This window comes from Macrobrachium rosenbergii, chromosome 41, assembly GCF_040412425.1.
Source record: "Macrobrachium rosenbergii isolate ZJJX-2024 chromosome 41, ASM4041242v1, whole genome shotgun sequence".
Taxonomy (NCBI): Eukaryota; Metazoa; Arthropoda; class Malacostraca; order Decapoda; family Palaemonidae; genus Macrobrachium; species Macrobrachium rosenbergii.
Window position 1 is genome coordinate 93,915,488 of NC_089781.1, and position 24,867 is coordinate 93,940,354.

Genomic DNA, 24,867 nt, shown 5'->3' on the forward strand with positions numbered 1-24,867 from the left:
TGATCAGTTTTGGAGTGGTGACCAGCAAGAAAATCCTGACACTGTTGGCGCGTAACACCTTTGAAAATCTCAAAGTATACTACCTTGTTAATTTTTTATTTTCTTCTTTGCATACGTATTTTTCTGTTATTTCCTTATCTCTGTCTTTCCATGGCTTGTTTAATGTTTTCGTCAACTCATCCCATTCTGTGGGAATTTCCTTGGCAAAGCGATAAGTGTTTTAGCTTATTTGTTTATTTCGAGTAATAATCAAAATAATACTAATCAAAATGCAAAAACAAGCATCGACATCATTCATTCATCAGCATCATCCGGAAACGTCGAAAACCCTCATTTATTATTTTGAGACCAAACCGAAGCCACGGCCGAAACCGAGATTTCGGACGACGATCTTGGCCATTACTCCCTTTTGCTCATTTGCAGGTTTAATTGAATATGTAAACTTAGCCGACATTTCGTTCGATTTTAATTATTTTGACTCCGAGGGGATTCGGCAGCCGGTTCCGGTTTCAATTAGAAAACTCCCTTATTTTATAAGTTCACCCCCAAAAAAAAAAAATAAAAAGAAAAAGAGAAAAAAGAAATAAGGTCGAGTTTCGAAAATATAATTCTTCTTCTTCTTCTTCTTCTTCTTCTCCTCCGTGATTCGAGAGTTCGTAATGTGCCTGTGTGACGACTTCATTATTTATTGGCGTAATTGAGAGGTTTGTTGATGTGGCAGCGCTGTTTCAGACGATTGCGAGGGTGCGTGTTTTTGTCGTGTTTCTTTTTTCTATTCTTCTTCTTCTTCTTCTTCTTCTTCTTCTTCTTCTTCTTCTTCTTCTTCTTCTTCTTCTATTAATAGTTTGTCGATATTGTTGTTACTATGACTTATGATTATTGTTATGTTTATCATCATTGTCATTTTTTAACCACTAATAATAATAATAATAATAATAATAATAATAATAATAATAATAATAATAATAATAATAGGTGATGTTGATACTGACCTCCTTTATTTTTGCATAACTAGGTTGGTATTTCTGATTATTATTATTATTATTATTATTATTATTATTATTATTATTATTATTATTATTATTATTATTATTATTATTTTCTAAAAGATATGTATACCAGTGTTATCATTAATCTTTATTTAACAAATATTTGAACAGTTCACGAGCGTATTTGTATTGTTAAAGAATAATTTTGTCTTATTCTGGGCAGTTAAGTAATAAGTAACTAGACCGTTAAGAATTCATTTAAAAATGCCATCTGGTTGGTAAAAATTAAGGTAAAATTAACTAGTTTTATAAAAAAAAAATAAAGACAAGTTGTTATAAATCATGGAAATGGTAACCATTATTTTTATAATAAAAAAGGTAAATAAATAATTCTAATAAGCAGAATCATGCAGGTGACTTACTTTTGTCAAAAGAAAACGCATCCATTTTCTTCTTCTTGAATACATGAATGAAAATAACATGCATTTTCTTCTTCTATTTCTTCTTCTTCTTCTTCTTCTTCTTCTTCTTCTTCTTCTTCTTCTTCTTCTTCTTCTTCTTCTTCTTCTATTAATAGTTTGTTATTTTTTGACTTATGATTATTGTTATGTTTATCATATTGTCATTTTTCTAATTAATAATATTATTATTATTATAATAATAATAATAATAATAATAATAGGTGATGTTGATACTGACCTCCTTTATTTTTGCATAACTAGGTTGGTATTTCTGATTATTATTATTATTATTATTATTATTATTATTATTATTATTATTATTATTATTATTATTATTATTATTATTATTATTTTCTAAAAGATATGTATACCAGTGTTATCATTAATCTTTATTTAACAAACATTTGAGCAGTTCACGAGCGTATTTGTATTGTTAAAGAATAATTTTGTCTTATTCTGGGCAGTTAAGTAATAAGTAACTAGGCCGTTAACAATTCATTTAAAAAATGCCATCTGGTTGGTAAAAATTCCCATAGGTAAAATTAACTGTAGTTTTATAAAAAAAATAAAGATAAGTTGTTATAAATCATGGAAATGGTAACCATTATTTTTATAATAAAAAAGGTAAATAAATAATTCTAGTCTTCAGATAGCTAAGCAGAACATCATGCAGTTATTTCTGGAAATATTTTACCTGACTTACTTTTACGTCGAAAGAAAACGCATCCATTTTCTTCTTCTTGAATCGACATGAATGAAAATAGCATGCATTTTCTTCTTCTTCTATTTCTTCTTCTTCTTCTTCTTCTTCTTCTTCTTCTTCTTCACCGAGCGCATAATTCTGGAATAATGAAAAGAAGAAAACTCTCCCGTCGGCGGCGTCTTCTCATTGCACGAGAGGGTGTGTTTTATTCAGCCCGGGAACACTACCGGAGTTGCCTGCCACATGTACAATAACATCCGTTACAAACGAAGGGCGTAATGAGAATCCCCGAAGACGCCCCAGGGGTCCTGTGTTCCTTATAACCCCCGCTCCCCTCCCCGGCCCACACCTCCTCCCCCTCCCCCTTCTTTAGTCCCCGAGATCATTTTACGTTCTCAGCATTTCAACAATTAAGAAATCCCATTAATTCCTTCAGGTCATAATGATCAGGAAACAGTAGATCTAGAGTGTGTTTAAAAGGCAAGGGGAGGAAAATTTCTCTCTCTCTCTCTCTCTCTCTCTCTCTCTCTCTCTCTCTCTCTCTCTCTCTCTCTCTCTCTCTCTCTCTCTCTCTCTTATTGGAATTATATTATATCCAGTTTTATTTTTCAAACTCGTACATGGATGGAAATTATCCATTCACATAGTTACCATATATAATATATATATATATATATATATATATATATATATATATATATATATATATATATATATATATATATATATATATATATTGTTGCTTGTTTATTAGTCTAAATCCAGATGTACTCTTTTCAGTGATAAATGCCTGAACCAGTACAAGATGCAGATCTTTTGCCGGGAGACAGAGGCCCACCTGCAGATGCATCCTCACCTGAACGACCTCAAACCAGCGTCGACAACTGGCCTCATCACCCCTGACCTCTGGCTTCGTGACTGTACCCAGAACAGTGAAGCGGTAAGCAGTGTGGAGCTCCTTGATAACCTTGGAGATACTTTCACTCTAATTCTCTCGTTCTCTGTCACGAATATGTTTAGACAGTGCCTCTAAAGGCCCCTTGTATGATGAGATAAGCATATTTTTAAGTAGCTAATAATTCTCTGCAGCATTTACAACCAAGTTTGTCATAGAAATCCTTCTGGTCTTATATTATGACTTTTTAGAACTGTGAACCTCTCATTAAAGCCTAGTTTCTTTCCAGGACTCAGGTCCAGATGGAGATATACAAGTGGAATCTCCATCATCTCCACCCCCTGTATCCCCTCCCTCGGTGTCCTCCGACCCCAGCGAGCCGGTTAACCTAACTACGCAGGCTGCTTCAAGAAATGAGTCTCAGAGGTCTTCGCCCTCCTTATCTCAGAGATCGCCAATTGCTAGTCGTCAGGGGTCCTCTAGGTCCTCCGAAGTGCTAAGTCCAGGGCCACCTCCAGCTCCTCGTTACGGTCGCCCGAGATTAAGAAACCGCCGTGAAGGAATCAAGGACATAGGAAGGCCTAGAACTGTCCGAGCCTCCTTGCAGTTAGCCCGATCTGCTAATCAGGACATTGAGAAGTCAGATGAGCCCATCCGTTTGCCAACTATACGCGTTCGGCAGCTAGAAGCACAACAGCAGCAAGAACAGTTGGCTGCTGAGCATGAGCTGCCCAGCAGCAGTGGCGTTGGTGGCGATAACAGCAGTGATGTTCCGTCACCTCATCCCGCACCTCAGCCACCAGCTTTGCCTCTTGGTAGTCTTGGTGGGGGTTTGGGTGGCTTACTGCCTATGGTGGGTGGAGCTCCCCTACTGTTACCCCACATGTTGCCACATGACATACCACGTACTCCTCTACTTCCTCATCTGCTTTTGCAGCATCCTGAACTTTTAAGACCTCCTCCACTTCGCCATCCTTTGCTTCCAGCTCCTCCAGCACCTGCTCCTCCTACCCCTGCACCTCCAACTGTTCCCCCACCTCCTCCCCCTGCCCCACCTAAAACACCAAGCTCTCTATTACCACCGGTCACTGTGTTAATACCTTGTCCACTACCCATCCCAGTGCCTATCCCCATTCCAGTACCTATACCTATACCAGTATCCTCTCACCCCGATGGAAATGAAACTAGGTCTACCACCACCCCTGGAAAGGACACAGTAGGACGGCCCCGGGCAGCCCCTCGGAAAGAAGGAAGTAGATCAGGCTCTGTCATAGCAGGACCAGTGGTTGCAGCTGCAAGTGCTACAGTTCCTCAGTCCTGTCCCGTTCCAGTACAGCCTCCTCCTCCACCGCCTCCTCCCCCACCAACAACTTCCTCCTCTTCCTGTGATAGTGAGAGAAATGCCCCAGCCAGGCCAGACAGAGAACGACGTAGCATATTACGGTACACATCGGATGTATATGAGATCAATGGCATGTTTTTACCCAGGGATTCTGCATGGGAAGCTCCTGAACCACTTCAGCTTCGTCGTGCTTTAGTAGGTGACCCGGGACGTGGATCCCCTTATGAGCATCAAAGTGATTTTGACTCGCATGGTGTGTCCCATTCACCATCTCCAGAACCAGCTGAAGACAACAAGGAATCTCTGACTGGACTCACAAGAAACAGGGAGGAAGATGTAAGCACTGTGAAAAAGCTGCTTGGTGAGGATGAAGAGGGAAGCCATGGCGGGGGAGATGTTGTCAAACTGAGGTCGTCAACACCTACTACAGTTGCTTCCCCGAACACTTCTCCTTCAACCAGTAGGAAGAGGCACACCACAACGGAACATCACCAACAGCCTTTGCCAAAGAAGAAGCACCTCCTTGTGTGACACTGGTTCAGGTGGTTTCTGTACTTGTAAATTATGAGCAGAAAAGGAAATCTATGGTTCCTCTTGTATCTGAGCTGGAGGAGAAACCCTTTTCCACGACAGATAGCAGCAACGACTTCATGAAAGGAAAATAGATCATGCTCTAGTTATTTAATGTGCTCAAGCTTTACTAGAAGGGAAATGTTTAAAATGAAAAGATGGTATACTGTACAGTCACCTGCCCATCTAAAGTCTTGTAAATAGATTAAATGTAGTTAAAATGGGGAGCATATGATAAGAAATTATGTGTGTAAACCAATTCAACCGTGTTTTCTGTATCAGCCCTGCCTTGGAGGCCACCATTAAATGTTAGCTTACAAGAAAAACACTATTTGTGAAATTTTGTGTGCCAAAGAAAACTGGATATTGTTTTTTAAAAGAGCTTAAATTCCTGATTTTGAGAACTTGAAAAAAGATATTTTAGTCAAAAACACGTCAAAGGTATTTTCGTCCTGCCAAATTCAGATTGTGGATCTATCCAAAGGAGACTGCAGTCTCACAACGTCGAGATATAGAAAACACTACAGAGATTTACAGAGAAAACCTCTCACTCCTGCATCATGGTATTACCACTATCATGCACGTCTCCACTCTGTACGATAGCTATCTATCTTACTGTCTGTATCATAACTGTACAATGACTTTATAAATGTAACTGTATATACAGTGATATATTCTTATGCTACGTGTTATATAAATGTTTGATGTTGATATATCAAAGTATACATGTATATGTGCCACGCAGTTCTCTTTTTCACGTAATTTTGTAGTGCGCTCTCTTTCTCCTCATTTCTCTCGTTCCTAAAGATATCTAGTCACTGGGGCTGGTGTACATTATTTATGTGAGAAGAAAAAAAAAATGGATGCATTGTTTTCAAAAGGAAATTGAAAGCAGTGGCTGGAGAAGTTAACGGAAAATACTCGATTCAAAACAAAAGACTTCGCGATGATTAAGTTGAAAAAGAGGTTGTCCCTTTCCGGGGGATTTTTTTTTTTTATTTGTCTGGTTAAATTTAGGTCTGCTGGCCGGTATCTAGCGTGTCATGTTTTTGTTTAAGTTTGGAATCACTCTTTATTCGGACTCGCCCAAAGTGTCAGCATATTTGACACTATTTTTTAACTGTAGAATCACTCTTCATTTAGAATCACCCAAAGCTTCGGTAAATTTGAAACTGTTTTACCACAATGTAATTGATTCAGTATTATCTGACTGTATGTATATATGGAAAAACAAAAACTAAACAGGCATTGGGTATGCAAAGATTAATTCTTTCATTGATTATGATGAAAATAAAAATCAAAGCTAGATGTCGGTTCCAATTGGAGACCAGTATCTTCTGTAGTAAGTTCTCCAGTCACTGCAGCTCACACACAGTGTAAAAAAGATTTTCTCTTCTGAGGAAAAAGAACATATTGATGCCCTTAATGTTTGCAAGTTAGGCTTCATGCACACAGAAAGAAGTTCAGTAGGTTGAGAAAGTTACTTTTAGAAGAAGAGGTAAGAGTGAAAAGTTATGTTTGCTATTAGCTCTTGTACAGAGCAGATTTTTACCTGGTCTAATCCTCTGGCAGATTCTAAATATATTCTTCATAAAAACAATGGCAAATGACTGTCCAAAATTACTTGCTTTTTGCCCTAATAACACTTCTGAAGTATACGCATTTCAGTTGTGTACAATTTCTTTTGACACAGCCGTTAAGTTTCTTGCAGTCCCTTGCAGTTTCTCAGAGTAAGCGTCACGTTCCAGCTGCAGTTATTTACAGTTTCTCTCAAGGAATCCAAAGAGTTTCAGCTGGTACTGCCAAGTACCTGCCAGCAATTTGGTTGCGGTTTCTTCAGCCATCACCTGTAGGTGGTTAACTTACAGTTACCTTCATTTTGTCAAAAGGGGTACAACTTGTAACTTTCAGTCTGTTTTGAACCACTTTCTGTGTACAAGTAGCCTTAGTGTTTGTCCTGCTTCGCCTAGTAAAGGTTAGTAAACATTTTTTTTTTTCGTACTGAGCTCATTCCTAACTGATTAGACTTCTATCTGGGAGACTTATCACTTCTCAGTGGGTGATCTGCTAAATTACTTTTACTGTTATTAGAAAGCACTCGCACCAATTATACTGGAAGGTGTCGGCTGAAAACCTTGGCAAGTAAAGGAAACTCTTGTAAAAAAAATTAAAACGGGAAAAACGTTGTTTTTTATGTATAAAAGTCGCCTTAACAGTTGTAATTATCTCAAGATCAAACGTAAAAAGATAAATAAACTGGATAGCGGGATAAGAAAAGAATTTATATATTGAAATCCGTATTGTAGCCCAAAAGATAGCCGTAGACCCATCTTCTGAGGGATTACAGAAGCAACTACCAGTGTTACCATCTGAAAAACATTACCTTTTCTGTTACCATGTTTACAACTGACGTTTGTATCTTTCAACCTGAGAACGAAATACTCTAGAGTAAGGTTAGGCCTGGCCAAATCTTTTCAAGTTTATAAATATACTTCCTTTACGTGGACACCAAAACGGAAAGGCCTGTGGGACACACACACACACACACTGGTCTTGAAGATTACGAAAAAGACAGCATATTTGACCACCAAAAAAGATGTCCTTTTGTAGCCACAAAAAGATGGCCCTTAGGTATTACCAAGATTAAATGGCTCTTGGTGGCCACCTGAAAGTTAGCAGCCACCAGAAGTGGCCTTCCTGAACACCAAAATAATGTCCTTTTGTGTCCACCAAGTACATGACATATGGTTGGCCTAAACATAATTTTTAGTGGCCACAAAAATGAAATGCCTTTTGTAAAAATTGGCAAAGATGGCCGTAGTATTTTAGATGAAGAATTGGTTCTGTCACACTGCTCTCTACTCTACCCTGCTTCATTTTCTTTCAGTTATTTTATTTTACACTACAATACTCATCTCATTCAGTCTAGCAACTGTTTCTTATCCTCCCCATGCGAAAAACCAGATCTCCCGAGAATGAAACTTTTGTACTGTTTACTTTCGAAGAAAGTTTTCTCGCTAATATGACAGTGCGGAAAAAAGAAGCCTTCATATTTTTCTGTTCAATGATATCGCCAACTTTTCCAACAAAGTCTTTAGAATGAATATAAGATTATAATGCTAGTTATAGTCATACTAATGATTACGATTAATTTAATAACTTGGTAATGTTAATAATAATGCAGCCACTTGCTTGAGACAACTCTCCCTTCTGTACTAAAAGTAACTTGGTTTATATTTCCTTCAGAATCCCTCCCTTTGATAGAAGGCCTATATATCCGTCAGGTGCGAGCTCAGGCGATCTTCTTCTTCTTCTTAAGGACGTAAGCAGGCAGGTTAATGAACGACTGTGCTCTAGATTTGTTGCTGTGCATTCCAGTCCCTTGTTGTCCAGGTAGTAGCAGATTCTGTAATAAAGATGGAAAATATTGTTGGAACTTTCACTCGTCCTCCTCTGCAACGTGACTGAGTATGCCCTCGTGAAGTGAGGCTTTTAAAAGAAACAAGAATGGTTGTTTGGTCTGTGGAAAATATAATCTTTCCAACGCCATTTTAATCATTAATGTTAAATATAAAATGTAATTATTGTTACTGTCTTTATTCAGTGCGTTATTGGCATATATTTAGAGGTATTTGGATAACAGTTTCATAAACAAAAAAGTATTTTTATTGTCTAAGTAAACCATGCCATTTCTCTAGTGAGACTAGTTTTCAAATTAATATTTCACAAAATAAATACGAATTTCTATTAGCTCTTCCTGTTTTTGAATAGGAATGTAATTATTTCATCCATAATTTCACATTCCAGTATATCAGAGACAAGAGCTTACACTTCTTTTAATAATATATGCTATGGAGCAATTTGATGTTGAACAATTGAATTTATGATATGACACTATAGGAAGATCAGTTTGTACTAAGAACTCTTTGACAGAATACTTCAAAGGTAAACAAATAATGACATCAGATATTTTCCGAGAACCGCTAACTTATGATGTATGCGGTTAGCCCTGACTAATGAAGTATATTTAGCAGATTCTAAACCTATTCTATTCTTATGGAGACGAAAAGAACTTCCATTCAGATTCTCTTCTTCACCTTACGTCTCTTATATTTGTCAGGTGTTTTGTATTGCCACTGGTGGCAAAGTAGAATCAGATAAAGGTATAGCTTGGTTGTGTCTTGTCCCATAATACAGGTTTTTATTTTGTCACTAGTTGTGAGGTTATGTTGTTTCTATAATGGGAGACTTTTTCTGAAGTGAGTGTAAAACTATTCTGTGATCAGATCTCAGGATTTTTTCGTTGAGCCTTCTAAGACTGTTTAGTTACTAAAATGAGGAATTGTCCAGGTTCTAAATGTGAAATTCTCTTATTGATAAATGTGTCATAATTTAGGTAAGAAATGTGAGAATAATTGTTATAGATAAGCCATTGCACATACTTCAGGTTGTAAACGAGCCCAATTATAGAACACGTGATTCAAAATAGAAGAAAAATATAATTAAAGTGAAGTTAACTGTGCAATGGTTATTTCGTTATTTATTAAAAGTTTCCTAAAGCCTTTAACTTGCCCAAACTTCATTCTAACAATTTGCTTGCACTTGAAAACGTACATTTCGTTGTGGATGGTTCAGTATATGAATTAAATGACATATTTTACTTATAATAACAGCCCAAGTGATCTGGTATTTAATTTATAGCTTATTCTATAGGAAGCAAAAAAACTAAAGTGAAAAAACATTGACAGCAGCGTGAAGAACATAAGTGGGGGCTCTTGGGAGGTGCCGTTACATAGGTAACCCAATGTTACAGTACTTGAAGGAACTGGTTAACATGGCGGATGACAGCCGTCCACTGACAGCAAATCGCCTCACATTTTTAAAGTCGAAATACGCAAAAGGTAAGAGATTTGTTATCTAAATAATTACAATATGGTTTCATTGGCTTTGTGTAGGCTTTAATATTACCACATGGAATTGGTTTTATGAAATGGTAGGTTCAGGAGAAGGTACCGTAGGCTAGACCTGTAACCCAGCCAGATTTCTCCAGGTTGCCGCAAATGACTTTGGACAGGAGCTAGGTAAATATATTTGGTACTTTAGGCCATAATTGCATTTTTGATAATCCTACAATTGAGCTCTGGGTTATTTTTGGGAAGACCCCCATGGGTTATTTTTGGGAAGACCCCCCTAGGCTATTTTTCGGAAGACCCCCTAGGCTATTTTTCGGAAGACCCCCATGGGTTATTTTTCGGAAGACCCCCCTAGGCTACCCCTAGGCTATTTTTGGAAGACCCCTAGGCTATTTTTCGGAAGACCCCCATGGGTTATTTTTGGGAAGACCCCCCTAGGCTATTTTTTCGGAAGACCCCTAGGCTATTTTTGGGAAGACCCCCATGGGTTATTTTTCGGAAGACCCCCCTAGGCTATTTTTCGGAAGACCCCCCTAGGCTATTTTTCGGAAGACCCCCATGGGTTATTTTTCGGAAGACCCCCCTAGGCTATTTTTCGGAAGACCCCCATCGGTTATTTTTCGGAAGACCCCAGCCAGTTATTTTTCGAAGACCCCAGCCATTTTTGCACAAAACCAAATTATTTTGGGTAACAACAGACAAAAATAATTAATCAAATTACGACTTAAAAGGAATGACAATACCAACCCCCACCCCCCTCCATATCTAATACCACAAAAATTTAACCAGTGTTACACATGGAGGGGGTAGGGGCCCGATTGTTGTTATGGTAATTATAGCTGGCTGTCGGTGAATTTGATTAATTATTTTTTTGCTTTATTTACATTTACTTGAAGGTCAAGATTTTAAAGTAATATTTTGTCAGCCGTTTTGAACTAAAGTTTGACCCAAGAAAAATATAAGTTGTAATGTGGGAGGTGGCTGAGAGTCATTCATGGAAAAAGCCCCCACCCTCCTCCATAGGCTGATTTTTCGGCAAAATTTTAACCAGTAAACATCCTAAAAATACCAACCTAACGCACACGTAGGGGCTATTTTTACTGGTTAGGCTATTTTTTGCCCCCTAGGCTATGGAGGGGGATGGGCAGTAGGCTATTTTTTGGAAGACCTACCCCAGGCTATTAGGTAATTCAAGAAGGCCCCAGTCTTCAAAGGTCAATTACCAGTTTAGTTACATGCTTAACAACAGACAAAAATAATTACTTTAAAATCTTTAAAATGTAAATAACAATAAGCAAACGCCCCTTCCATATCTAATACTCACAAAAATGTAACCAGTACACACTCTTTAGAATTACCGGTTGGTATTTTTAGGTTCTTTTAGTGGCCTATCATTTCCTAGCCATTTTTACATGAAAAACCCAAAATGTGTTTTCATGCAAAAATGGCTAGCTGGCGCCTTTCGAAATGGCTGGCTGGAATCTTCCGAAAAATTACCGAGCTCTGCATGGAGATAACCATTAATAATAAAAATTTTTTACGTACGGATTTAGAAAAGGATGTATAGGCTAGGCTATATAGGTTAATGTAGTACAGGTGAGATAATTTGAGAAGTTTATCAAGATTATTTGAGAAATGTAACATCTTTTGTATATGTATTACTGTGAACCCCAAGGAGCTGTTACTAAAGATGGTGTCCCACGGACTTTTCTGTTGAATTACAGGCATTTTGATGTAAAAATTTTATTGGTAAAACTGCAAAATACTACAGCACCCCTCAAGGCTAGTTCAGTAATTACCAGTTTATGTATGTAATGGGGATGAAGGTAAAACAATAAAAGTCTGTAAATACCATCAACACAGGCAAAATATATAAACATACATAGTAACATAGACGACGAATACTGTGGTTGGCGATTAGTCGGAATCAGGCGATGGAAGTTGTTTGAAGTTTTACCATTTAGTTTAACTGTTTTAAAGTGCGTGTTGAACGTTCCTAACATTAGTTTTTTTTAGGAAGTAAGTACTTTTAGTGATAGTTGACCCCACCTTGAGGCTATATCTTACAATTTGAAGGACAACAGTGGGAAAATGGGGTTTTTTGATGAGGGAAAACACAAAAGCTAAGTTTATGGAATGTTTTCCAACAAATATCATTCATTAGGGTAAGGAGCCTGGTGCCCTAGGATAGGTTAGGTTAAGGGGGGTGTTGGTCAAGTTGTAACCTCATTATTGCTCATTTGTAATGCCCTAGGTTAGGTTAGATGGGGTCTTTGCCTAGGCAAGGCTCCTACATCCTAGGTTAGATTAGGAAGGGGGGTCCCCACAGCTTGGTAAGGATCCAGCTGTATAGGGTAGTTTTGGGGTTCAGTTTATTCTACATTATTTTTTATATAACTAGTTTTTATAAATAATTTTGATTGTAAATCTACTGTACTAGTTTTGTAGTCCTTTTGTCATTATTAATAACAATTCATTGTTTATAAAAACAACATGATTAGATCTTTATGTACAGTATGTGATATTAATATTGGAACAATCTTTTTTAAATAAAACTTTTGTTTCTTATAGTTTGTTCACAATCATTCAGTTTACTAACAGCCTGCTTACAACCATTTTTGAGATAGGCTTTTATTTCATCTTTGGTCACCAGTTATTCTTTGTTGGAACTGTGTAATTATCATTTAACAGAATCATGTCAAACATATTTAGTAGATTTGTGTAACAGCCATAAAATATCAAACTTAGATTTACTGTCATTGCAAGTAAAGTTCCAGTAAGAAAAATAAGTGGCATACTTTATTAGTTAGCAATGGAAAAAGTAAAATGTTAAGATTTCAAGTTTTGGTATTAATTTAGTACATTATTATAATGATGGTGATTTTATACATATAGGTTAAAGTTCTTTTAGTGAGTGCCCTGCCTTCTTTGTTTTTTCTTTGTCACTATAAGTAGAGCTTTGTTGACTGGTTGTCATTAATGGAATGGTGATTAAAAAAATACTTTCTTTTGTGTTTTGCAAAGCAATGTGTTCTTAAGTGATGATGTACTACTACTGTACTTATTTTGATGTCACAGATCTGAAGGTGGGCTCTTTATTTAGTCATTTACCATATGTGTATCCTTTTGCAGATGGACACTTCCTGATTGGATGCAAAAACAATGTGAAACAGCTCTGTGACAAACATCTGTGAGTCCAGGAAGAATTTGATGCAGGAAAGTCTGAACGACTGGAGTTATGACCATGTTTAATGTCTGCAGAAATACAAAGCACTAGAACCAGGAAGTTCTCAGTTACTGGAGACATGACCTCAGTGAACCTGTGGATGACCTCAAACAATTACAATCAGGAGGATCTGAATGAGTGAAGTTATGAGGAAGGGACCACTAAGAATTAGAGGTAGGATGATCTGAAGGACTTGAGCCATTGGTATGATGAAAAGTGAACCATGTCTAAAGTGAGTTCAGGATGATTAAGCCATACTATTTTCAGCTGTGAACCTGTTAGGCCATCACAACTTTAGGCCATCACAACTTTAGGCCATATGAAGTTTAGGCCATAAGACATGGTGGAAGCTCCTTGAGACGCTGTGTTTAGTACTAGCCCCTAGGGGATCAGAGTATTATATACGCCCATTTCAGCCGTTTGCCAGTTTGGATGTTGGCTTATGGCCAAAACAACCAGGACCCTCTAAGATGACCCCCATGGCGCCATGAGAATAAGAAGCAGGATGATGTCTGACTAGCCAAGGCCAGGACGAACCTTGGTGGGATCACAAAGAACTGAAAGTGGTAGAATATGAATAATTAGAGCCACAGACATGTTGAACATCCAGGGGACCAGGGAGAATACTAAGCAGAAAGGGTAAACAACTAAATGCATGACCATGTACGTGTTTGGGACCTGCAAGTATAAATAATTGACACCATAAACATTTTGACACATGGTAGTATGAAAATTTTAAAATGAGTCCCTGAATGAATGAAACAAGAACATCTGTGGGACTTGAAGAATTGCAAGCAATAAGCTCTGAACAACTTTAACACACCATTTTTAAGTGAGAGAATCTGAATGGCGAGAACCATTAAATGAACATCCATGAGACCATGAAGAGTTATAAACAAGAGGATCCAAATGGCCTGAACATTTATGGGACCATAAGGAGTTTCAGGCAAAATGATCTGATTCACTGAAAGCATCGGCATTATGATCATCTAAGTGACAAGGAAGATTGAAGCTAAAGCATCTGAATGACTGGAATGGTTGCCATGATGAACATCTGTGGAACTTGACAAATTTATAGCAAGAGGATCCAACTTACTAGAAGCATCACCCTGATGAATATCTTTGAGGTCAAAAGGATTTGAAGCACGAGGGTCTTAACACAACTTAACATTTGTGGTACTTTTGAGTAATTTGAAACAAGGGGGGATATAAATGACTGAAACCATCTTCATATGTAGTAATATGAAGAATATTAAACAGATGTGTGAGTGATTGAAGCCATCACTTTGATGGGCAGCTCAGGGGCCATGATGAACTTGAAAGGAAATTCAAGGTAACTTTATTTTAATGATGTACATTTTTTCTCAGTAAATTTTACATTTAGGAATAAGAACAGTGGTAATTTATTTGGTTTAATAAGTATTTTTATGATATTTCTTTCATTATCTCATGATATTTCAATTTTTAATGTTAGGCAAATATTATTTATGAGCTGAATGCATTGTTACGTAAATATTTTTGTTGCTTTACAGGACTGTGGTGAATTTAAGAATTCTTCTCAGTGCCAGGAACCTCTACAGTAGAGATCTGCAAGATCATGAAGAATTAGAAGCAAGAGGATCCAGTTCTTGAAATGTTTATGGGACCAAATGAAATTTTAAGCTAAATTATCCGAATTACTGTACATCTATATGACTGTGAAGAATTCGAAGCAAGAGCAACTGATTGGCTGAAACCATTGCCATGGTGAACATCTGTAGAATGGACAGATGTAATTCCAACAAGAGGATCAAACTGACTGAACCCTCACCCTGATGAATATCTATAAGGTCAGAAGAATATGACACAAGAGGATTTGGACAATTTAAACATTTTTTGGATCTGTAAAGAATATGAAATAAGGGGATCGTAATGGCTGAAACCCTCTTTGTAGTGAATCAGTATGGGCCTATGAAGATGCTGAAACAAGTGTATCTGGATGATTGAAGTCATCAGCGTGACAAATATTTTAGGGGCCGTGAAAAATATGGAGCAAATATATTGGTTGCCGTGGAGAACTTTAAGGAAATTCAAGGTACTTACTAATTCATGTGATGTTTACTTTTTCTCAGAAATTTTGACATGATAAATTAGTCATTGAGGATTATGAATACTACTGATTCAGCTAAGGAATATTTGATTTAAATGGATCCTTTTTATGAAATTTCATTATTGTATCTCGTGAAATTTCTAGTTTTCACATTAGGATGATATTATTGATAAAGCTTACTTTATTTTTATTGCATTACAGTACTTCAAACATCTGTGAGACCCTGAAGAAATAGGAGCAAGAGTACCCAAATAACCTGAGCACTTTTGGGACCATAAGAAGTTTTAAATAAAATGATCCTAAGTGTTCATTTTGAACATATGTTGGCCATTGAAGAATCAGAAATAAATGTACGGTATCTTGAATGATTGAAGCCAACACCATGAGGAACATCTTAGGAACTGTGAATAATTTTAAGGTAATTCAAGGTATGGTATGATTAAGACAAGCTGATTACAGTAGTGTTCATGTTTTTACTTACAGTAGTAATTTCGTTTTGAGAACTTAAATGATCTGATTAATAAAAATTTGATTATTTGAATCTTTTTGTGCCATTTCATTCATATTTCATTCAATTTTTGTTTTCAATGTTAAGAAAATAACACTGAACTGTGGGGTATGTTATTGTGCACTATTTTTATTGCATTACAGTACTGGGTGTGTGTGTGTGTGTGTGTGTCACCTCCTAGATTTAAAGAAGAGGACCAGAGTGCCAGGAAGCACCAAAGTGAACATCTGCAAGACCTTGAAGATTTAGGAGCATGAATATCCAAATTACTTGATTATTTATGGGACCATAAGGATTTTTAAGCAAAATTATCTGTATTATTGAAACCATCACCATTATAATCATAATGTGTGACCCTGAAGAATTTGAAGCAAGAGAATCTGAATGGCTGGGACCTTTGCCATGATGAACATCTGTAAAACAAACGAATACAAAAGGAGAGGATCAGAAGAAGTATATCTTAGTTTAACCAGACTGCTGAGCTGATTAACAGCTCTCCTAGGGCTGGCCTGAAGGATTAGATTTATTTTACGCGGCTAAGAACCAACTGGTTACCTAGTAACGGGACCTACGGCTTATTGTGGAATGCGAACCACACGAGAAATTAATTTCTATCACCAGAAATAAATTCCTCTAATTCTTCACTGGCCGGTCAGAGAGTCGAACGCTGGGCCAACAGCATGCTAGCCGAGAGTTCTACCCACCCCTCCAATGAAGAACTGGAGAGGATCAGCCTGTGTAGAACCATCACTCTGATGAATATCTGTAAGGTCAGAAGACTTTGAAAGACTAGGATCTGAACAGTTTAAATATTTAAGGGACCTATGTAGAGTTTGAAAAAGAGGCTATGAACAACTTTAATATATGTGGGACCATGAATATTTTGAAGAAGGGGATTTAAACGTATAAAACGAATTATGACTGAACATATGTTGGCTTATGAGGAATCTGAAACAAATCTGAATGGTTGATGCCATCACCGTTACAAACATCATCTGGGCTGTGAAGAAGTTTAAGGAAATTCAAGGTACTTTATGTAAAACAAATTCATTGTAGTGGTTTTCATTTTTTAACATGATAGGTTGGTCATTTAGCCCAAAGAACAACAAGGATTCAATTCTACATTTGACGTATATGAATTTTTTCATGACATTCATGTATCTCGTGAAATTTTCTTTTGTAAAGTCAGGCACTAATATTTAATTGAATGTATTATGTTGTTACATACTACTTTTATTTCTTTACAGTACTATATGTGTCCCAGCTTTGCTGATGAAGGAAGATTCTTGAATCATACATTCTCAAAATGGACTTTGAAATAACTGGTGGACATCAAGGCAGTAGGGAAACTTGAGAGAATCTACATTACTGGAACCATCATGGTGATCATCTATAAGGCTGCAAGTAAAAGTAGAGGTCAGGAACAGCAGTAACCATTGTGATTCACATCTGTGGGACCATTAGGAATTCAAAGCACAGGATCTGGAGCTACTTTTTGATAGGTAAGGGAATAATTTGCTTCATATTCTTTTATGAAAAGAGATGTTTATTTAGTTAAATTCGTCTGCAACTGTTGCCATATACAATTTTGGGTTCATACAAAAGTAGAGGCTATTGCTTTATGTTTAATGACTTTGTAAGGCTTACCAGTTTTAAGTCCAAGTTGACAAGTTGGTGGTGATTGCTTGTATGTAAAACAGCCTCATGGAAGGCTGTGGCAGCCAGCATCTAATTTTTATGGGAAATATGACTTTTCATTGGCGTGATTGTCATATCTATAGGAGTTCCAAGTAAGCTTCCTAGATGATATGAGACATCAGTCCTCATACTGTATCATACTTTAGTCCATGACCTCTTAACAGGAGATTGTAGCTTGTAGTGCAGCTGCAGTCCATGACCTCTTTATAATGCAGTGTATGCTATTTCTCTAGTCCAAGATAGCCCAATTATATCTGCATCAAGCAGTTTTTCACAAACATTTTAGATTCTGTACAATGACTTTGACATTGACTTTGAACTTGGTTTCAGAATCAAATGAATCTCATAATTCATCACAAGATCCTCAATTCAGAGTTTGTCTCTGGCAGTCCAAGCTTTAGCAGAATTAGTTTCTTGTCTTATGTGGTCCAAGCATCCTTTTTTTTTTTATCCACGATACAGTTTATTGGGACTTAGACTCAGTCTCTTCTCTCAACAAGGACATAAGACCTCATGGAAGTGATATCACAACTGCTGTTGGTTGGTCTTTTTCAGTGATTCACATTTCCTTGTACTCTGTGGATGCTCACAAGCATATCTTAATCACTAAGTAACTGCATTTGGTTTCCAGTTAATAACTTTGGCACCAACATTGTTGCCTTCAGCTCTAATTCTTCTTCCCTTTGTGTAACATGAGGACATGCTCCTGCAGTTTGAGACTACTTAATCTAGATATCTATGCATCTGAAGATGAGATCCATAACTGCCAGCACTGGTAAAGTCGGGGCCAGTGAAAAATCACTGGCACTGTATCACAGTCAGTTATTGCTGCAGTATGGGGGCTGTGGTGGGGAGTTGGGGAAACCTGGCTGACATTCAGCAGAGTACCCTTAACGTAGTGGAGAATTTAATGCTAACCAGTACAAAGAATACTTTAGAATCTCGTGTTAATGGACATGGAGTTTGGAATATTCAATAAGGTCAGTTACACAAAATCATACATGAATAAAGTTTTCAGGTTTTGCCTGGGATGGGGTCTCTGACACTTAACTACTTGAAAACACTATGAATCCAGTGTAAGTAAACAGCACTATGAATGTTCAATAAGAAACAGAAATTAAATTGGCCCGATTTTGTCAATAACATGAGCACTATAAAAAGTAAGCATAAATTAAAATTACACTGGAAGTGAGAGACGTGCACTATTTTTATGTATGTATTCACATTTTCCCAGGAAGGTCAGCTGGTATATGGGATATTTGATGTAAATCTTGGCAACACAGTTAACAGTGATGACACAGCCATGCCATTTGAACAGATACCTAACAACAAATGTATGGGCTATTTTACAATGATAGCAAATGATTCACATGTCTGCATGCAAATATAGAACACTAGTTTATTTTTTAAATTGTTAAGTTCTGTTGATCCCTGTTGTAGCATCAGAACCAAAAGTCTGCTTTAGGTTGGTCTTAATTGCAGATTCATCACATGAACCATCCTTTCATTTATCCGTTATGGCATTTTCTTTGGCACATATAGCAGCTCATGATGGGTCTGAGTGTAAGAAATAAAAACCTCTTAAAGTTTGTTACTTTGATACAAGAGTTTCTTTCTCACAAAACAGCTCTCTGCAGGTCTGAGAGACTTAATGTCCATCTCAAGGAGCTTGCATGGAGACCCTAAAAATCTCGAATAACCAGTTCTTTGGTTTTTAGATGCTTAATCTTTGCCACTCTAGTTGAGACCTTGGCCAGTTATATGTTATGGATTTATGGTGAAGCAACTTATCATGCAAGTTTTCATGACAATTATCACGTAATTTCTCACAGTTTATGGATCAAGTGATGCAAATGACAGAAACAATACTGCACAGTACAGGCAGTCCCCGGTTTACGATGGGGGTTCTGTTTTTACACCGCGTCGTAAACCGAAAATCGTCGTATACCGAAAAATCGTTGAAAATCGTAAAAAATCATAAGAAAACCTTACTTTTAATGCTTTGGGTGCATTGAAAATGATCTAAACTGCATTTTTATTAGGTTTTTCATCGAAAAAACCTTCAATTTATGATTATTCTGCCATTTTGGAGCCATATTTCTTCCGTGGGATCGGCGTACGACGCGTCGTAACCCTGGAACATACGCCGTAAACTGGGAAATAATTTCTGATGAATATATTTGAAAAGCGTCGTAACCTCGGAACGTCGTAAGCCGGACCCGTCGTAGACCGGGGACTGCCTGTAGTTACTTGAAACTAGGATCCACCCACACAAGCATACACAGTGAAAGGACAATGACTAGAACTGGGATTGTATGAAAAAATTATTTTTTAAAATATACTGTGTGCTTCCCTTTGGCACAGTTCACAATTCTACTCAGAACAGATCGTATTGCTCACTCATTCTATGAAACACGCCCTGTATAAGTTATAGATTAAGTGAAAATAAGTGCCCTTTATTAATCCAGTGTTCATGAACCTTTTATGGTTCCAATTTTTATAGATTCCATAGTTAAAACTTATGGAAACTGTAAAACAAGAGTTAGATATGAACAATGAAAGATATTCTTATGATTAAATTGAAAATGTGTATTATTGTGTGGGTGTGTTTTATTGTAACATTAAAACTTCCTTTTTATTTTTTCAGAAAAGTAACAGCTCATTGGGACTGTTTGGTTATCATCACTGCGAAATTAATGGAACATTTTCACCATAGAAGTTGTTTAGTACCGACTTGCAAGTTATTCAGTATATTCAGCACGAGCTTCTACATGGAGATTATGGTTACCCAAATGTTGTCTGATGTTATACTCTACCATAGGTTTTTATGGTGTTGTTATATGAATGTGTGGTCATGTACATCTATACAGTACATACAGCAGTGTTTTCTTAACGTTACTGACTGATTAAATGGATCCCAGTGCTTGACATCTGCCTAATATTCATAAAGATTAGCTGATTTATTGAATGATTGATGTCTTGATGTTTCTCCCATCATCCAAATCTTGATCCTTTCCTTGCTTGGCTGTTACTCTAATGCTTTCATTTCAGTTATCCTCTTTTTGAATTTGTTAATATTGTGTTTAGCTTATCCCCTTGTGTTTGGTGTGCTGTAAATCCTTTATTTGTTCTCTTTTCCCTTACACACTGGTTCTGTTGTATTCCATTTTCATATATTTACATGATATAAGAAATACTATTGTTTTATATAATGTAGTCTGCCCTGAAAACTTTTTTCCATAAATGTTTAGATTTTCCTGTAGCTGAAGTTTAGTGTTGATCAAAGACCACTGATGTAAGGTAGATGGCAACACTCAAACCATTCATATAAGATATTTGATTATGCGCAATTTGTTCCTTCTTTCAGTTGATTTAAATGATCATCAAGTTGTTTTATCCTCTTTTTGTTTTACCGAATGGTCAGAATGCTCTTATGAATTCTATGCTGTTTATGAGTTCATAATTCTAACTAATGAATTAGTTATACTATTAGCTTTGGTACTACGGTGCTTAACAATTCACCCTTGACCTTATAGAAGTTGAACTCAGAATACTGTATGTATAGTATAAACACTTCCATTTCATTGACTGACTGCCCTCACAAAGTTGGTTACATGAAATTGTTTCTTTTAACAGGAGATCCTATGTTGTACATTTCATTTTTAGTACTTTCTGAATATTAATTGAGTTAGTTGGAAGTTGTCATATTTTTTCTTGCTTAAGGCTGAGGGATATCAGGAACACACTTTGTATCACTAGTTTTCTTATACTGTAATGTAGATTAAAAAAGGGGTCTGTGTCTAAACTAAACTGTTTTTCTCTGTGTTGCTGTCAATACATTTTGAATTGGGTGAGTCGCTGCTAATCTTTGGAGGTCCATGGTCATAGAATTTGAATTTTCATTCTGTCTTGAATTCATAATATATAAGACTGATAATTGACTTCAGTGCATTGCGCTTTTTGTCAGCTGAGGGAACTGAGTAATTCATGCTCTATTTTTCCTATACTACAGCAGTAAATAAATAGCCAGCATTTCATGACCTTTCTGCAATGACCATAAAAGCTTAAAAGAGTTGTGCTTAAGAGAGGGTCAGTGTTTGGATGAGGTGGAATTCAATAAAAATAAAAATAAATTAAAGCTTAGGTATTGTCCTTAAGTCATTTTTTTGTAGGTCATGTCAAGACTGGGTTGTCAAGAGATATACATAGGCTGTATGTATGAAATGGGCATTGAAAATTGAAGTTGAGAAGTAAATGTATGGTTTGTGAAAAAAATTACATGTTAAATACCTAGGAACTATTTTGTAAATTGCAGGAAGTACAAATGCCAAGAAGCTTGTTGAGAATTACATTGAAGTACAGTTCTCACGTATATCTCTAGAAATAATAGATATAACAATAGATATGTTGGAGGTTTTTCAAGTTTTCTTATTGTTGGGTCTTAAAGTAGTCCATTTCTGATAAATCATTGGTTGCTCTGAGATTTAAATATTCCATGAATCTCTAGCTTCATGTTGTCTTTAACAATTTTGGGCATCTTAGGACTTAAAAATGAAGATTTGTTTATAAAAACTTACAAATACCACAGGGACAAATGAAGGAATACAGTTCTGTTTTGTAGTAAGGAAAGTCTGTAGCGATGTTTTTATATAGAATTGTTGTGTAACTTGTATGAGAGAAGACTTCTTGGCATTTTGTATTTTGCTTGAGAATTTTCATAAGTGCGTTGTCATTATTTTCTACTTTTTTACATTTCACGTAACATTTAAGGCAGAACCCATTTTGCAATTAGGTCTTATAAAAATGTCAGATTTTATATATGGGTAATTTATATGTTACTGATTGGCAGTTCACTTAGCAACCAGTCAGATTGTAATTTTAGATATAGCATCATTTAACTGATATTTTTTTATTTGGTTGAACTTTATTAAGGCTCTTTTCAAGAGGTTTTGTTTAGAGTACTACTTGTCTCAAACTGCAGGTTCTAAAGCTGAACTCATTTTAATGAGACAAAAATTTCAGTAACTAGTTTCCTAATTAATGTTGCTCTTGAGTAAATCAGTGAATCTTGCTACTAAAAATTGACCTTTTTTGTATTCTGTTAATTAATATAAAACTAGTATTTGTATTAAGGGAGGTAATTCAGAAGTAGACTAAGTATAGAGTAAAATCATGAACTCTAGTGCAAAATTTCAATACACTAGTAATTTATTACAAGACTTTTAAGCCATTTATGTCAATCTGAGAACTGTATTTTCTATTTAAAACAAAGAATTAAAAATTTTTTTCCCGTAGTTAAGCCGTATACAAAATGGGTTCTGGCTTTAAAATGTACTATTTTATTAGAGTATTACATTATACTGCAGGAGTAGCCCAATTTTCTTATGCAGTCAAAAATTAGAATTTTTTATTTTATGAAAGGCACGTAATTAGTTATTGTAAACAGTTTTATATTTAGGTGAAAATAAGTTTGTTATGCTCTCTGATAATTAGCTTCCAAAAGCTTTAATAGCCTACCTTTGGATGGATACAGGGAAGTGATTTTTTTCATTTAATAAGAAAGGTATAAAGAGAGGGCATTCAGTGAGGAGAATTTAATGTCTTTACCATTCACATCACTTTTAAAATGTCTTTTACTGTCACTGAAGATTTTATACTTATTTTTGCATGATCCTTGTGCAGTAGGTGATAGAAAGGCTTTAAAGATTTTAGTAATTTATTAATTTCTGAAAGAGACTGGTTGCCAGAAATTTATGAGTCAGTTTTTGTGCAGCTTAGGTTTTTAATGTCTGTTTTAATGCCATTACGTTATTCTTCTCAAGTAGAGTCCTATGAGGTATGAATAGACTTATGAATTTCACAATACACTTGGAAAATGAACCAGGTTCTGAGTTTTTGAGTTAGTCATATAGCTTAATGTTTGGTTCTCTAAACTTACCCATTTCATCTTTAATTGTGGGATCTTTTGACTGGCATACGTTAACCATTACAGTAACTTAAATTGAAACCCAGTGTAATATGTTGCCAATTTAAAATTGTTACAAAGTAGGGATAGATTTTATAGAGGTATTCTTTCATTTAATAAGTGTTACAGAAACTGTAATTGTTCATTGTTTTGTATCTGCATTAGAATTGGTAGACATTTTGCAAGTTTAGAATTGAAATGAATTTACATGTATTAACACCTTTAAGTTAGAAATCCTGTCTGATAGCAGCATTTGGCTACCCCTGCAGTATGGTGCACCTTGTAGGTGTTTTATGTATTGTGCTTATTAGAGAATATCCGAGAATTGTACGTAACTTGATGATTGTTAAAGAGAACTTTAGTTTTAGAAGAGCTTCGTCACTGAATATTTCTTTTGACATAAGTTTGGTCATGTTTAATGTTAATTTCTTTGTCTTTGTTATAATAAGTAATAAAGACTAATGATCGATATACATACTTATGATAAGTGTAGCAAATTAGGTTATTAGTTTTTTAAGGGATAATGTTATTGTTGTTAGCAGATATTTAGTGCTAAAAGGTGTTTTATGTTAAATGGTTTATATTACTCAATAAGGTAAAATGCGTTTTTAGGATGCTTTGTATATCAAAAAGTTAATTATTATAGGAAGGTAAATATTCTCAGTTTTTGTTTATTCAGAAGTTACTGGGCAATCAAATTTATCATAAATTATGCTTAAATCATAGATTTCAGATTACTGTATCACACATTTTTAGTGTTCTCAGTAGTAGAACATGAGGAAATTGTTAATGGTAGGGCTATGCAATTATAATAGTCTTGCTGGTAGGTATGGGTTTCAAAGGGAGATTTTTAAGTTGGACATAAATCATTCCAGCAAATCATCTCTGTCTGGAAGGTAGAAGGTTTTAAGTTCCAGGAGTCTTTATCCAGCTCCTCTTTCTAGAAAGGGCTTTATATTGTATTGACTAAATGAGAGGTTAGAATTCAGGGGTTAGAAAGAAAGTGAAAATGAAACCTTTTAAATTAAGCATTCCCATGAAGGTGGAAGTTCATAAAACAATGTGATGGTTTACTGTATAGAGAAGAAAGGAATGGGAAAATTTTAGCATTTGGTAACAGATCTTTTATGAAGAAGCCACAGAAATGAAATTGATCAACTACCTTGTAATTTTAATTCATTCACTAGGTATAGTGTGTGATTGATAGATTGAATATACTGTATAGTGGTTTTTTCTGCAACAAAAAAAATTTTGTTCTCCTGTAATTCAGTTGGATAATTGAAGAAATTTGAGTTGCTGAACAAAATTATAGCAGAATTATTTTGCTTTTTCAGTGTTCTCTGATTATTCAGACAATTAACTTGCTTTCTTGTATAGTCATGGAGGGAAATTTCAGGTGGTGTTGGAAAATTTGCTATGAAGTCAACATAAATAGATTCATGTCAGAAATCTATAACCTTTTTAACTTTTTTCAGGCTTTGTATTACCTGTTGCAGAAGACATAGTAT

The 24,867-nt window shown here is 35.9% G+C and overlaps 1 protein-coding gene and 1 long non-coding RNA gene across 5 annotated transcripts in view; both read left to right on the top strand.

Moving 5' to 3' along the window:
- Sobp (Sine oculis-binding protein) overlaps positions 1-8,389 on the top strand; it is a 417,587-nt gene extending 409,198 nt beyond the window's left edge. For all 4 annotated transcript variants that reach the window (XM_067084703.1, XM_067084700.1, XM_067084701.1 and 1 more), the window contains 2 exons: positions 2,934-3,093; positions 3,338-8,389. In XM_067084703.1, coding sequence (XP_066940804.1) covers positions 2,934-3,093; positions 3,338-4,921 — 1,744 coding nt within the window. In that variant the 3' untranslated portion in view covers positions 4,922-8,389. The remainder of the gene's footprint in view (positions 1-2,933; positions 3,094-3,337) is intronic.
- Positions 8,390-9,446: 1,057 nt separating this feature from the next.
- Positions 9,447-13,155, top strand: LOC136826532 (uncharacterized). The gene is made up of 2 exons (XR_010849644.1): positions 9,447-9,861; positions 13,006-13,155. It is a non-coding gene; the product is annotated as an uncharacterized lncRNA (long non-coding RNA).
- The last annotated feature ends 11,712 nt before the right edge of the window (positions 13,156-24,867 follow it).